The 15339-nt window shown below is 50.7% G+C and overlaps 1 protein-coding gene across 1 annotated transcript in view; it reads right to left on the bottom strand.

Moving 5' to 3' along the window:
- The window catches only part of LOC115600225 (zinc finger protein 850-like), an 82821-nt gene that overhangs the window by 44726 nt on the left and 22756 nt on the right, over positions 1-15339 (bottom strand). Inside the window, 2 exon segments of the mRNA XM_030468511.1 lie at positions 4261-4391; positions 4551-4977. Coding sequence (XP_030324371.1) covers positions 4261-4391; positions 4551-4977 — 558 coding nt within the window.

Here is a 15339-nt window from a genome sequence, read left to right as displayed (position 1 = left end):
GCTTACCCAGGTAGCTCCCTGGTGCTGGCAGAAGCTGTGGCTGGCACGAGACAGGGAGTACAGGGCAGGCTCCTGGTGCTGGTGAGAGAGCGATGAATTGCTCATGGCTGCTCACAGCTCCAGCTGATGCCCAGAAGATTTCTGAGGGGACTTTTCAGGAGTCCCTTCAGGGCAGGCCTTTTCTGCTTCTGGCCGGGCTCTCCTCAGGCTCTGCTTTCACTTGTCTCTCCCAGACATGGAAAGCTCTTTCTGCACTCTGTAGAAGTTACACAGATCCCAGTTCTCCTCAGCCCTTGTCTGAGCTGCTCCTGACCCCCTGCACACCCAGTGATGACTCTGGACAGGTCCTACTGCTGCTAGGAGGGGTCTGCAGGGCAGAGCTGAGCACTCAGTGGGTGGGATGGGGGCTGTGAGTACTGGGGACAGAGAAAGAGCTGCAGACAGCAGAGATGGGCAGGGATGGAGAGGGAGCTGCTTCCTGGAAGAGGATGGCACAGGGGATCCCTGCACCTCCCAGCCATCCCCTGCAGAGCTGCTGCCCTCCCTAGAGCTAAACCCTGCTCTCTGCCACACAGCACAGTCCCCCAGTCCTTCAAATCATGGGCACTGAATTCTGAGGATCCTTCCAGCAGCCCCCTCACCAGAGAAGAGAAATGCTGGAGTCTCTGCCTGTGTCTCCCTTTCCCGACTCTCTTGGCAGCAGAACTTTGGCAGGTTCCCCTCTTGCCCCTGCTGCTGCTCCCCTTGTTCTTCCCCTTGTTTTTGCTGGGCTAGGGGTGAGGATTCAGGTGCATCTCAGACACTGATGCTGCAGGTCCTGTCCTTCCACTGTGTCCATGGACGAAAAGAATCCCAACTGCCTGAGATTTTGGGCTGTGGGGACTGCAGGTGTGAGGCTGGGGGTCAGCCCACCCTCCCATCAGGATACCCCATCTTTAGGGTTGTTACCTCTTTATGCAGCTCAGAGCAGGACTGATGGACAAGAGGGGCTGTCCTCACTCTGCACTCTGCACTAAGGGAGAGTCCCTTTGCCTCTCAGCACCCTTATGGTTTCACTTGCAGAGCAGCAGAAACACCAGGGGCTCCTGTATTATAATTTTCCTCGTGTGTTTTTGAGAAATTGTTTCAGAGCAAACAATGCTGTATACCATCATCTCTTCTCTTCAGTCTGGTCATGCATTGGGGTGACAATGATATACAGATCTTCCATGTCAAGACCGGATTTAATCTGAGATCCCCCCCTCTTCCTTTTTACCAATTGCTGTAGGATAGCATATATGCCTCCTCCTCCTTTTTGGACTTTCAACCATGATAAGCCAGGGTGTTTGAAAGGGATATTCCAAAGGAGTTCATGAAATGGGAGAAGATGTTTGTGCTTCTCTAGAAGAAATTTTTACATGTTTTTTGAATTAACACTGCCCTAACTTCTCCCTTTTTTTTTTTTTTTTTTTTTTTTTTTTTCCCCTGAAAGATCTATATCTGTAGTGCCATCAGATGTCCAACAGCAGCTCCATCAGGCAGTTCCTCCTCCTGGCATTTGCAGACAGGCAGGAGCTGCAGCTCTTGCACTTCTGGCTCTTCCTGGGCATCTACCTGGCTGACCTCCTGGGCAACGGCCTCATCATCACCACCATCGCCTGTGACCACCACCTCCACACCCCCATGTACTTCTTCCTCCTCAACCTTTCCCTCCTCGACCTGGGATCCATCTCCACCACTCTGCCCAAAGCCATGGCCAATTCCCTCTGGGACAACACGAACATGTCCTGAAAGGGATGTGCTGTACAGCTCTTCTTCTTTCTCTTTTTTATTGTAGGGGAATTTTATCTCCTGACCATCATGTCCTACAACCACTACGTGGCCATCTGCAAACCTCTGCACTACGGGACCCTCCTGGGCAGCAGAGCTTGTGTCCACATGGCAGAAGCTGCCTGGGGCAATGGGTTCCTCTATTCTGTGATTCACACAGCCAATACATTTTCCCTGCCCCTCTGCCAGGGCAATGCCCTGGACCAGTTCTTCTGTGAAATCCCCCAGATCCTCAAGCTCTCCTGCTCACACTCCTACCTCAGGGAACTTGGGCTTGTTGTGGTCAGTGTATGTGTATCTTTTGGGTGTTTTGTTTTCATAGTGGTGTCCTATTTGGAGATCTTCAGGGCTGTGGGGCTGTGCTGAGGATCCCCTCAGAGCAGGGAAGGAACAAAGCCTTTTTTCACATTCCTCCTTCACCTGGCTGTGGTCTCCCTGTTCATATGCACAGCCGTCTTTGCCTAGCTGAAGCCCCCCTCCATCTCCTCCCACTCTCTGGACCTGGTGCAGTCCTTTCTGTACTCAGTGGTTCCTCCAGCAGTGAACGCCCTCATCTACAGCATGAGGAGCCAGGAGCTCAAGGGTTCTCTGAGGAAACAGCTAATGTTTTTCAGCATCCATAGACTGTGCCCTGTCCTCTGCAAATGACTCAGTTTGAGTCAGGATAACCCAAGTATTTATTTTTATCTTTTTCCCTTTTCTTCAGCTGTGATTTTATTTTCTTCAAATGTTGTTATTCATCTCTCTTACTGTAATGTCCACCAGCATTTTTGACCAAGAAATTTCATGTAAATGGAGGGCCTCCACTCAATTTAAGTGAAATAAATGAACCTGTAGCAAATATTTTGTCTTTTGTTGCTGTTCCATGTTTCATTAATGAATGGGAAGTGAAACCCCCTCCCTGGCTGCAGCAGCCCTGGGAAGACTGCTCTGCGCCTGGAGCAGTCAGAGCTCTTGAGAAGCACAAGGGCCAGGGCTGTTGTGCTGGGCTGGGCAGAGGAGATGGCCCCGAGGGGCTGCAGATCTCCTGGAGAGGAGAGCAGGGGACACAGGGTGCCTCCTGCTCCTTTTGCCATGCATGGTCAGCCATCTGAGGCTCTGAGATCTCTCTGCCCCCCTAGGATCTGCTGTGCCCTTCAGAGGGGCTGGGGCTGTGGTGGGACTGCCCAGAGCAGCCTGGGCTGGGCACTGGTGTGGGGCCAGCAGCAACTGGGCTGTGCTGGGAGAGAGGGGAGGGGAGGTGGGAGAGCCTGGAGGGAGCTGTTCTGGGCTGGCAAGTGAAACCATTGCAGAGAAAGACATGGGTATGTAACTGGCCCTGAATGGCCATGGAGGGAAGACACCAATGGTGCTGAGGAACTCAGTGCCTTCTGGGATGGAATCTTTCCTCAGAAGCATTCCCAGACCTCTCTGCTCTGTGAAAGGCATCAAGGAGCAGAAGAGCTCATCTGGAGAGAAATCTCAGAAGGACAAGTGCCAGTGTCTGCCCCTGCAGGGAACTCACCCAGGCCATGGCACAGGCTGGGGCTGCCTGGCTGGGAGCAGCCCCGTGGAAAAGGTCCTGGTGGGCACTTGTCATGGCTTAGGGAGGGCACCCAGGGAGACACAGCTCGCACCCCTTTGCTTTCTAAACTCCTTCTCAGAGAGGAGCCAAGGTGCTGCTGGCTTAGTGCCAGACCTGGCCCTGCTGGGGAGAGGGACTGAAATCATATGGTCCCAGAAAATGCTTGACAGCTCCTCTGACAGCACTGACAGGTACAGAGTGAAAGGACTGAGGGTCACATTAACACTTAGAGGAGTAGTTCTTTCTCTACCAAAGAAACAAAACAGGCCTAAAAAAATCAGAAAAACAAACAGTGATAAGAGCAATGTCCTGGGGTATTCCTAAGTCCGCAGCTCAGAGCAAGACAGAGTGAAGGGATGGGACCAGAAGCACCCATCCCAGACTCTGAGGCACACACACTTCTAAACCCACATCACCCTTAAGTCTGTCGATGAGCTTTTACCCATCCAGGCAAAACTCCAGACTGTACCACGGTGAAGTTTCCACAAAGGTGGTATGGGCAGTCCTTTTGGAGTGATCATGAGAAATACAGGTCTGGTCTGTCACATCCCTTCAGCAAGAAAAGGTTTCTTTTCACTTCGAAATGATGCAATCCCAAAATTTTGGTCCTTTTTTCTTTACAAGTCCCACTGCAAAGTCACACTTAAATGCTCCATATGGGTGTTCCCTAACTAAAAAAAAAAAAGAAATAGACCTGGTCCCATTCAGACACCTCAAGGTCACAGATGACCTTGACTAGTCCCCTTCACTTCTGGTGATGGCTGAGGTGGGTCTGGTGATGAGAGATGAGAGATCATAGCTCTGGTAAAAACTCTTCTCACACTAGGAGCAGCTTCAGGGTTGTTCACCCCTATGGAGTTGCTGATGTTTCAACAAGTGGGAGCTACGCCTGAAGCTCTTGGAGCAGTGGGAACATGAGTAGGGTTTCTCTCCTGTGTGGATGAGATGATGCCTGATGACATGAGAGCTCCTGGTAAAGCTCTTCCCACATTCGGGACACTTGTAGGGACGTTCGCCCCTGTGGATCCGAAGATGCTGGGTGAGACCCGGGCTGGCTGTGAAGCCCTTTCCACACTGGGGACACGTGTAGGGTTTTTCCTCAGTGTGGACATGTTGGTGATTAATCCAAGAGGTGCTCCTGTTGAAGGCTTTCCCACAGTAAGTGCAGGGATACAACTTCTCTCCTGTATGGATGTGGTGATGCTGTGATAAACTGGAACTCTGGGTAAACTCCTTCCCACACTCCAGACACTTATAGGGTCTCTCTTCCGTGTGGATGCGGTGATGCCGCGATAAATCAGAACTCTGGGTAAACTCCTTCCCACATTCCAGACACTTATAGGGTCTCTCTCCCGTGTGGATGCGGTGATGCCGCGATAAATCAGAACTCTGGGAAAACTCCTTCCCACACTCCAGACACTTATAGGGTTTGTCTCCCGTGTGGATGCGGCAATGTTTTGATAAACTGGAACTCTGGGTAAACTCTTTCCCACACTCCAGACACTTATAGGGTTTCTCTTCTGTGTGGATGCGGTGATGCCGTGATAAATCAGAACTCTGGGAAAACTCCTTCCCACACTCGGAACATTTAAAGGGTTTCTCACCTGTATGGATACGTTGATGCTTGGTGAAAGCTGATCTCCATCGAAAACCTTTCCCACAGTCACGGCAGGTGTAGGACATGGTGCCTGTGTGATGGTGTCACCGTTGGACCAGATCTGAGCTGTTGCTAAACCATCTCCTGCAGTCAGGACATCTCTGGGGTCTCTCACCCCAATGGATTTTCTGATGGTGGAGATAGGCTAAGCAGATCCTAAACTTTCTCCCCCATTCCTCACTGGTGTCAAACTTTTCTCCTGCATGGATTTCAATGATATTCAAAATTACACTTATTCCAAAATCTTTCCTATCTTTACGACACCCAGGAAGGTTTTTGCCCAGATGGATTCTCATGTTTGAGAAAGAAGCCATAGTAAGGTGATAAAATAGGGGTTGGGCTTTTTTTGTGTTGGTGGCAGCTAAAACCCTTAGAGGGCATCGGGTGGGACAGGGGTGCTGGGGTTTTAAGCCACTCCTTGCTTGAGTTGGGATCACCTCATTGCACTTACACTCCAAGAGATGATTTAGGGCTCTCCTATTTCTTTTAACAATCCCTGGTGTGATTACGGGGTCACTGCATCCCACCCAACCACTGGACTAAGACTTTGGGTCGCTTATTATGGTCCCAAATTCCCACCATGACCTGGGGTTCCCCCATCACACCCACATGCAGGATGAGCTGCCATCCACTGGGATGAGTTGGGGTCTCCTGAGATGTTTTGGGAGTCCCCGACTGTGGCTCCTGAGCCCTTGTGTTATAAAGTCCCCTAGAAGGATTCTGGACTTGCCATTCTTTTCCCTGGCTTGAGGATTATTTGTGGGTCCCCAGTTACAGTCAACAAACCCTCGGGATTACTTGAGATCCCCCATCACAGCTCTGCCCACCAGAATGTTTTGGGGTCCCTCAAATTACTTAGAGGGAGATAAAATCCCAGTTCCTCCACCCTCCAGAAGAGCTGGGGGGTCGCCAATCCCACCACCCTCACCCCAGAGATAAGTTTAGTTCCCCCCTCTCACCCATCCCACTCCCTCCCCATCTTGATAACCACCCCACTCCCATCACCTCCCAGTACCTGCAGTGGGGGCACAGCCCAAGCCAGTGGGGAGGGGGCGGCGATGCTCTGGCGGTCACCAGTTGCGGGGTTCTGGCTGCGGGGCAGGGGGTGTGGGTGCAGCCCCAGGGCAGCAGTGCGAAACCTTCCAGGAGCTGTAGCGCGATCACAGGAAGCAGTGCAGGGAGGAACAAAAGGTGGGGAGGGGTCTCGCGGGGTGAGGGAACCAACCCAAGGGGTGAGGTTGGAAGTTGGCAGGGGGGGGACACCAGGTTTTTGTCCCAGGGGAGTTGGGGATATCAGGCTTGTGACATGAATCACAGAATGGTTTGGATTTAGGGGATATGAAAGATCATTACCTCCAACCCCCTGCATGGGCAGGAACATATCCCACTTGAACAAGATGCTTTAAGCCCCTTCCAACCTGGCCTTGAACTGTTCCAGGGATGATTCTGTGATAAAATGTGTAACCCTTGGAAGTGATGAAGGGGATGTCAGGTGATCATTCTCAAAGCTCACATACCTTTTGACAAGCCTTGCAGTATAGAAAGTTTTTTAATCCCTGGAGAATCTGTTGAAGGGGAAAGGGGAGAATGAATGAATCCCCAAGGGTTGCAATGAAAAGTGCCTTAATAGCATCATAATAATAATGATCTAATATTAACGATGATTATGATGGCTCCTCTTGGAAGGTGACAGTCGTGGTAAATAGAGAGGATGTCCCAGGTGTGGGAACCTGGTAGGATAGGACCCACTGGGGAAGACAGCCATGGAAGAAGCCAAGCCATGCACCCAAACTTTGACCATAGAATGATTTGGGTTGGAATGTGAAAGCAGTGAATTAACAGCCTCTTATCTCCAGGGCCTGGCGGCTTTGTGTTGAGGTTGGGTCAGCACCACCCAGCTGTGATGTGTCCCCTCCCCCTGCCCATGCCACAAGCCTGATGTCCCCAACCCCCCAGGACATAACCCTTGTGTGTCCCCCCTGCCAACTTCCAACCTCACCCCTCAGGTCTGGTCCCTCCCCCCCAAGGCCCCTCCCCACCTTTTCTTCCTCCCCCCACCACTTCCTGTGATCACGCTGCAGCTCCTGGGAGGTTTCGCTCCCAGTGAAGCTGGGCTTCCTGGAGGGGGTCTTCCTTCTCCAGCTGGCAGCCTGTGCCACAGCTGCTGGGATCCTTGCGGAGGATTTTGGTGGGCAGGAGGAAAAGGTTTGGCAGAGCAGGGCTATCCTGAAGCAGCATCAGAGGGAGAAGCCATGGGGCTGCCTTCTGCTGGGGATGGCTGAGGGTGTGTGCAGGCAGGGGGGCAGGGGTGCCCAGGGCTGTCCTTCAGAGCAGGGTCCTGCAGCCCAGGGGCTGTGTGCTGGGGCAGGGACTCTGCTGCCTGCCAGCCAGGGGCAGCTCTCAGCCTGCCCGGGGAGCTCCCTGGTGCTGGCAGAAGCTGTGGCTCGCAGGAGAAAGGGAGAACAGGGCAGGGTTCTTCTGGTTTTTTGATGTTTCTGTGGGGGAGCACTACTCTTGGATTCAAAATCATACCCAGATTATTTCAGAAGGGATTTTTATAATCATTGTCACGGCACAGATTCGTGCTGGGAAACGTGGATTTCCCCAGGCTGCATTGCTCTTTCTTGTAAGGGTGGGAGGGAAGCTGTCCTGGTTTGGGCCAAGATAAAGGTGATTTTCTGTCTTGTACTTTTGCTTTTAGCTAAGTCTCTTGTAAGTAGTTGCACTTGCTGAAATTAACAGCAAGTTTCTCAGACAGTGTGTGCTTCTAGGACTGATAACACTTGATGTTTATAGTTACTGCTAGAGACTGGTATGCAGAGCCAAGGACACTGCTCAGCTCTGAGGAAAACATTTTACCGTCCAGGAGGATACAGAGGTCCCACCTGAGCCCTCCTTTGGGGAGGAACAGACAAGATAGATGCCAGAATTGATCAAACAGAGTATTCCATCCCATATACATCACACTCAGTATAAATTTGAGGCATCACGAGGGCCGAGCCAGATCTTTTCCGGATTTCCAGATCTCCAGACTTCTGGATTTCCTGATTTCCCTGCTTCCCTTCCTTCACCCGGCATCCTGGAAGGATCCCGTCCATTCGTCTGCCTGTGCTCCTGATCCATGCCAGCCCACATCTGTGTGTTCCTGCCTCCGGTTCCCGACTGCTGCCGACTCCAGGAGTCCAGCCTGGACTTTCCCAGGGCTGCCCTGCAGCCTCAGTGGTGACGTGAGAGTTATTGGGGAAAGGGGGGAGGAATGTGGTTTCCATTTTCCGGTATATTTGTATATATTTAGTAATTTTTCCTATTTATCATTACTGTTCATTAAAGTTGTGTAGTTTAGTTTCCAACCCATAAGTGTCTCTCCCTTATTCTCTCTCCTTTCTTTATCAAGGAGAGAGAGATTAATAGAGAGCGTCTGTTATTCGGTTTAATTGCCGGGCCAGTGTTAAACTGTGACAGAAGCTCTTCTTGGGAGGTGAGATCAGGTGTTTTGACTCCGTACACCATCAGCCTCCTGTGTGCTAGGAACCTCAGCCAGTGCTTTCACCCTCCTTTATCCTACAGATACATCCAGCATTACCTTCCCAGGTTTATCAGGGTCTGTGTGACAGCACAACCCTCAGCAAGCCCGTGGGATCTGGGGTGTTGGGCACCTCCTCCTCCATCTGCTCACAGGAGAGGTGAAGTGCATCTGTACTGCCATGTGCCCACTTCCCCCTGCCCAGGGGCTGGAGGTGCCTGCCAGGCATTATCACCATCTGGGAGGGGTTGTGCAGGGCTGGGGGAGGGAAAGGCTTTCCTGAGTGCCTTTCCTCTGCCTCTCTCCATGCCCCCCTCAGCTGCTCTTGCTGTTGATGTCAGGCTGGGAGTGGGAGTTTCAGCTGCAGGCACAGCTCTTGTGGCTCCCCACATGCAGATGGTTTCAGGCAAGGAGGTGTCCAGCTGTGCTCTGCCCTGGGAAGCTCTGGGCAGTGCAGTCTGAGTGAAGCTGAGCAGGGAGCTGACCTCCCTTCATCAGATGCCCTTATTCCATCCCTGGGCGTCTCCTTGGGGTGTCTGTCCAAGCTGGGAGCTGCCTTCCAGGGGGCACAATGAGCCTGCTGTGTCCTGGGCTGGAAATGGGGTGCTGAGACCTTGAGAAAGGGTCAGACACTGAGTACTCTGAGCTGGGTCCCCCTGCTTTCAGCAGGGAGAGACAGAGACACAGCCCAGCTCCCCCTTATCTGCATGCAGCTGAAGGCAATGCTCTTTGCTCACTCTGTTCTGCCTGAGTGCTGCAGCAATGCTGAGGGTTTCTGATACTCAAAAACACTCCACAGAGGAAATGGGGGGGAGCTACAGAAAAAAAACAAAAAAACAAAAAAAAGCAAAAAAACCCCACACAAAAAAAACACACAAAAAAATAAAAAACAAAAAAACCTCTCAAACTGCCTTCTGTTGTGAGGACTCCTTTATACAGGGACCAGAGAAGATGCAATGCCTTTGGCATCACAAATAATTTCATGTTATGTCCATCCTGTCCCCACCACTTCCTGTTGCAGAGTTTGACAGACTTCTTGGCAGCCAGTGAACAGAGTTCCTGCTCCTCCTGACACAGCCAGCAACATCCAGGGCTGCACCTGTGGGCTTCAAGGAAGAAATAGATACATGCATGTGTGTAGAATGAAGATGGTGTATGAGAAATGGGTCTCATTTTTCAGGGAATTGTCCCCTAAATTTTTGTGTTTACTCATCAAACAGCTCTCCATGCTTTTAAAAGTAGTAGATGTCCAACAGCAGCTCCATCAGTCAGTTCCTCCTCCTGGCATTTGCAGACAGGCGGGAGCTGCAGCTCTTGCACTTCTGGCTCTTCCTGGGCATCTACCTGGCTGCCCTCCTGGGCAACGGCCTCATCATCACCACCATCGCCTGTGACCACCACCTCCACACCCCCATGTACTTCTTCCTCCTCAACCTCTCCCTCCTCGACCTGGGATCCATCTCCACCACTCTGCCCAAAGCCATGGCCAATTCCCTCTGGGACAACACCAACATCTCTTAAAAGGGATATGCTGCACAGCTCTTCTTCTTTCTCTTTTTTATTGTAGGGGAATTTTATCTCCTGACCATCATGTCCTACGACCGCTACGTGGCCATCTGCAAACCCCTGCACTACGGGACCCTCCTGGGCAGCAGAGCTTGTGTCCACATGGCAGCAGCTGCCTGGGGCACGGGTTTCTCAATGTTCTGCTGCACACAGCCAATACATTTTCCCTGCCCCTCTGCCAGGGCAATGCCCTGGACCAGTTCTTCTGTGAAATCCCCCAGATCCTCAAGCTCTCCTGCTCACACTCCTACCTCAGGAAACTTGGGCTTATTGTGGTCAGTGTCTGTTTAGGACTTCTGTGTTTTTATTTCATAGTGGTGTCATATGTGGAGATCTTCGGGGCTGTGCTGAGGATCCCCTCAAAGCAGGGAAGGCACAAAGCCTTTTCCACATGCCTCCCTCACCTGGCCGTGGTCTCCCTTTTTGTCAGCACTGGCATCTCTGCCCACCTGAAGCCTCCCTCCATCTCCTCCACATCCCTGGACCTGTTGGTTTCATTTCTGTACTCGGTGGGTCTTCCAGCAGTGAACCCCCTCATCTATAGCATGAGGAACCAGGAGCTCAAGGGGGCATTTTCAAAACTGAGAACTAGATATTTTTCAAAGGGTTAAAAACTTAGTTCTTCCTTTCTAATGTAACTCATTACACACCCATCCATCCTCCATGGATTTTTTATTGGGTTTGGTTGTAGATATCTGTTATTTCGTTATTTCTCTTTCCATTATTTGCCTATACATTAAGTCATTATTTGTGCCCTTTCCTATTATGTATTTTTCCATGTATTCTTTGACCCTGAGATTTTCATTAAGAGAGAGATGTGGTTTTAGTTTTATTTAAATAGAATAAAGAACCTTCCAGTGTTTTGTTTTCTTGAAGATCTTCCTTCAATACCCTTTTCTGGAGCTGCAGGGTAGTGCCTGTGTGCAGAAGTGAAGGGGAAAGAGTCCTGGCACAAGAGCACTGCCCGGGAGAACCAGCGCTTGATCTTTTCTAAGCTCTCCACTTTCCACCTCCACAGTCTCCTTCTGCACCCTTGGGTAAGGCCTGAGTGCTCTGGCAGCTTGGTCACAGCCCTGCAGTGTGACAGTCCTGTGCCTGCAGGCAGGGACAGGGCACGGGCACTGCTGTGACAGAGCTAGCCTCCAGAACAGCCCTTCCTTCATCACAGGGGATCTCCTCCGCTCTTCTTTCACACTTGCTCTCCAGAAGCTGCCCAAGGAGGCGACTCTGCAGAGATTGTTGCTGTGCTGCTTTCTCTGTGGGCTCCCTCTGATGCCATCATGGTCCCTTGGGGGGGGGAGTTGGAGACTTAGGCCTGGTTCCTTTGTCACTTCTTTGGTGTCCAGAGCCCTCAGGGATGGTGAATGTTGTGCAATAAAGACAGCCCATGGCCCTGGAATCAGGCAGGGCCCCTCTGAGCACCCTCCATGGGCACCCAAGAGCTTGTGTGGGAGGTGGTCAGTGGCAGTGAGCACCATCAGCTGGGTCTGCCTCCCAGCTTGACCAGCACAGCCCATGAACAGAGTCAGGTGGATAAGGAAGTGTCCAGCAAATCTAGGGAGGTTTTCCTACCCCTCTACTCAGATGTGGTGAGACCACACCTGGAATACTGGATCCAGTTGTTCCAGAGAGACTGGGATGTACTAGAGAGAGACCCGGGGAGAGCACAGATTATTAAGGCTCCATCTCTCATATGAAGAATAACTGAGAGAGTTGGAGCTGTTTAGCTTTGTGAAAAGAATGGTGAGGAGGGAATCTTATGAATGCCTATAAATATCTGTGGGGTGGGTGTCAAAAGGAATAGGCCAATCTATTTTGGTGGAAAAATGGGTTTAAGCTACAACATAGCATTTTCTACCTCAACATGAAGAGAAACTTGTTGACTGTGAGGTTGTGGGAGCACTGGAACAGGCTGCCCAGAGAGGTTGTGGAGTCTCCTTTTCTGGAAACTTTCAACACATCCCTGGGTGTGTTCCTGTGTGGCCTGCCCAAGGTGATCCTGTTTTGGCAGACGGGTTGCACTGGATGGTCTCTAGAGGTCCCTTCCAACTCCTAACATTCTAGAATTCTATGATTCTATGACCTCAGTCCCTGGGACAGTGATGGGGTCCAGCCTGCTCCAGGCAGGTGAAGGACAAAGAGGGGATTGCTGAAGCAGAGTGGGCAGGGGACAGAAAGGCATGGGGTGCACCTGGCCTTTAGCAAGCCCTTTGCCATGCTCTACCATTGTCCTGTTGTAGCCAGACTGGTGATGTCTGGATTGAAGAGGTGGGTGATGTGGTGGGTGGGAAGTTCATGAGATGATGAGGGTCACAGTGCCATCCGTGATCCAAAGTCATCCTGGCAAGCAGTGACGATGCCTCAGTGTCCAGAACCAACACTTTGCCTTGTCTTTGTAATCCCACTGTGAGTGGGACAAAAGGCTCTTTCACCCCCTTTGTGGATGAAGCCATGCTGGGGAATCCCTTGAGCAACCTCATCTGGTTCATCCTGCCTTGAGCAGAGCACTCAGACAAGGAGATGCTCAGGGGTCTCTTCCAGCCTGAGGTATTCTGGGATTCAGAATGATCTGGAGGGTCATGGGAATGATCTGTAGGATCATGGAGCAGGAGGAGCACGGGGAGCTCACCCTCAAGCAGCTCCAAGAGACACTACTGCTGACTGAGGCTGATGATGTGGATTGGAATTCCATGGGGACATGGGCAGGGTTGGTTTCAGTTGAGTGGAATCATGGAATAATGGAATGGATTGGGTTGGAACTAGATGATCTTTTACCCTTCCACCCCAACCCATTCCATGATTCTGTAACACAGTCCCAGCCAGTTCCAGGCCTAGTAGTCTCCACAGCCACCACCAGGGCTTTGTGATGCAGGGTCTGGTGCCTGGACACCATTGTCATGGGGGTCTCCATGGTGACCCTGGGGGTATATAAGGAGTGTGGACACCTGGGGTGGCCATATCTGGGAGAGCACCTCCCTCAGGAGTCAGCAGCTGCCTTGGGTGACCATGGAATGTCTGTGGCAGAAAATGCCCAAGATGTCCATGGAGAAGGAGGTGGAAGCCTGCTGCCAGCCCTCCACAAGACATCAAGGTCAGTGAATGAAGGAAGGGCCAGAACAGAAGTTCCCCTGCAGGTCTGGGGAGAGGGCAGCTGTCCCCTGCAGCCCATAGAGGAGCACGGAGGGGAAGATGTGGATCTGCAGCCCATGGAGGTACACCCTGTACCAGGATGATATCAGTTATTAAGTGAAACACATAAAATTTCAGAAAAAGTCACATTTGAGCAACGAGACCATGGCTTGGGAAAATGGCAGGAATGTGAGATAGTTTTTGTCTCTCTGTGTCTAGATTTCCAGAGAGTTCCATGGGGACTGGGGCAGGGTTGGCTTCAGTTGGGTGGGAGGTGTCCCTAGCCATGCATGCAGGGGGTTGGAACAAGATGATCTGGAACTCTTCCAACCCAACCCATTCCACGATTCTATGATTCTGTGACATGGTCCCAGACAGTTCCAGGCCTGGGCTCTCGACAGCACCACCAGGGCTTTGTGATGGGCTAAGTGCAGTTTCTCAGCTGTTCCCTTTACAGCTGAGACCCAGGCCCAATGAGAAGCCATGACAGCATCTTCATATTCTCGTGCTGTTTTAATCCCATCACCCACAGCTGGTTCCATTTCTCCAGGAACCCATAACATTACTGATAGTGTAGGGTTAAATGGGGATGGTGCAGCATGCACAAACCTTTGCCTCACAGGCTTAAGGCATGACATGTGATAAGGATCTACAGTCTCATCACCGGTATAGATCACTTCTCGTGCAGCCAATTCTTTCAGATACCTGAGAGCTTTTCCAAGTGTGGCTGCTTTGACCTGCAGGCAGTCTATTGTCACTTTATAGGGATATTTCCTCTGTGTATGAAATGTGTATCCTATGTGTATCTCCTAGGTGTGTGAAAAAACAGTGTACCGTGTACCGCACTGTTGAAGACCACATCACAACTATGGTTCTTTAGCAGTTCTCACTAAGAATGAACCACAGAGCGACACTAATCCCAGATAAAAAGCCATAGATCACATACCCTGAGTACCAAAGTTACGGCATGATTGGTTTAATTTCAAACCCTGTGAAATTTCCAAAGAAAATAGTTTGATTTCCACTCAGCAGAGCCATCTGGCTCCTGTCTTTGGATTGTTACCTTTTGCGTTTTGAATTGTTCCTCTGATAACCTGGCCATTCATGGCCTAGAAATTCCAATTCTTCCTTTGTATGGAGGTGCTGGGGACTGGTCAGATTCCAATATGGTCCCTCAGGAGACCAATACTGGGACCAGTCCTGTTCAATATATTAAACAGTGACACAGAGAGTGGGATCAAGTGCACCCTCAGGGAGCTTGAAAGTGACACTATGCTGAGTGAGTCAAGTGACACATTAGAGACAGGATGTCAAGCAGAGCAGATGGTTTCAGTTAGTGGACAATCAAGGACTCTGAGTAAGGTACAGCATGATTGGTTTAATTTCCAACCCTGTGAAATTTACAAAGAAAATAGTTTCATTCCCACTAAGTGGAGCCATCTGGGTATCCTCCAACTGAAGTCACAATTCAAATTATTCATATGAATGAGTTGAAATTTGAACTGGGATCAAGCTAATTAGCTTAAGCCCCACGTTGGGCACCAATAAATTTGTCAGGGTTTAACACTGGCCCGGCAATTAACTGAATGACAGATACTCTCTGTTAATGCCCCTCCCCACCCTGATAAAGAAAGAAGAGAAATTACGGGAGAGAGACTTATGGGTTGGAAAATAAACTACTCAGCTTTAATGAAACAGTAATGATAAAAAGGAAAAAATTACTAAATATATACAGATATACAGAAAAATGGTACCATGTTCCTCCTCCCTCACTCCCAATTACTGTCTCATCACAACCAAGGCTTTAGGGCAGCCCTGGGAAAGTCCAGGCTTGGACTCCTGGGGTCAGCAGGCCTGGTTTTATCCCAGATTAATTGTAGGGGTGATGGTGGGCTGATCATTGCCATCTTTGGTCCTTCCCTCCTTGTTCTTCAGTCTAAAGCCTTTTTAAGGCAGTTTAAAGAAGGAGCTGCAGGCATGGACAGTGTAGGGCAGCCTGCAGGAGAGGAGGCCAAGGGCTCTGGAAGGCTGAAAAGCCCAACAGGACCAAGGGTTTTGTCACCTCAGACATGGCAGCTGCCTCCACCACCA

This window comes from Calypte anna, unplaced genomic scaffold (genome assembly GCF_003957555.1).
Source record: "Calypte anna isolate BGI_N300 unplaced genomic scaffold, bCalAnn1_v1.p scaffold_147_arrow_ctg1, whole genome shotgun sequence".
Taxonomy (NCBI): Eukaryota; Metazoa; Chordata; class Aves; order Apodiformes; family Trochilidae; genus Calypte; species Calypte anna.
This window is presented reverse-complemented; position numbering and strand designations above follow the sequence as displayed.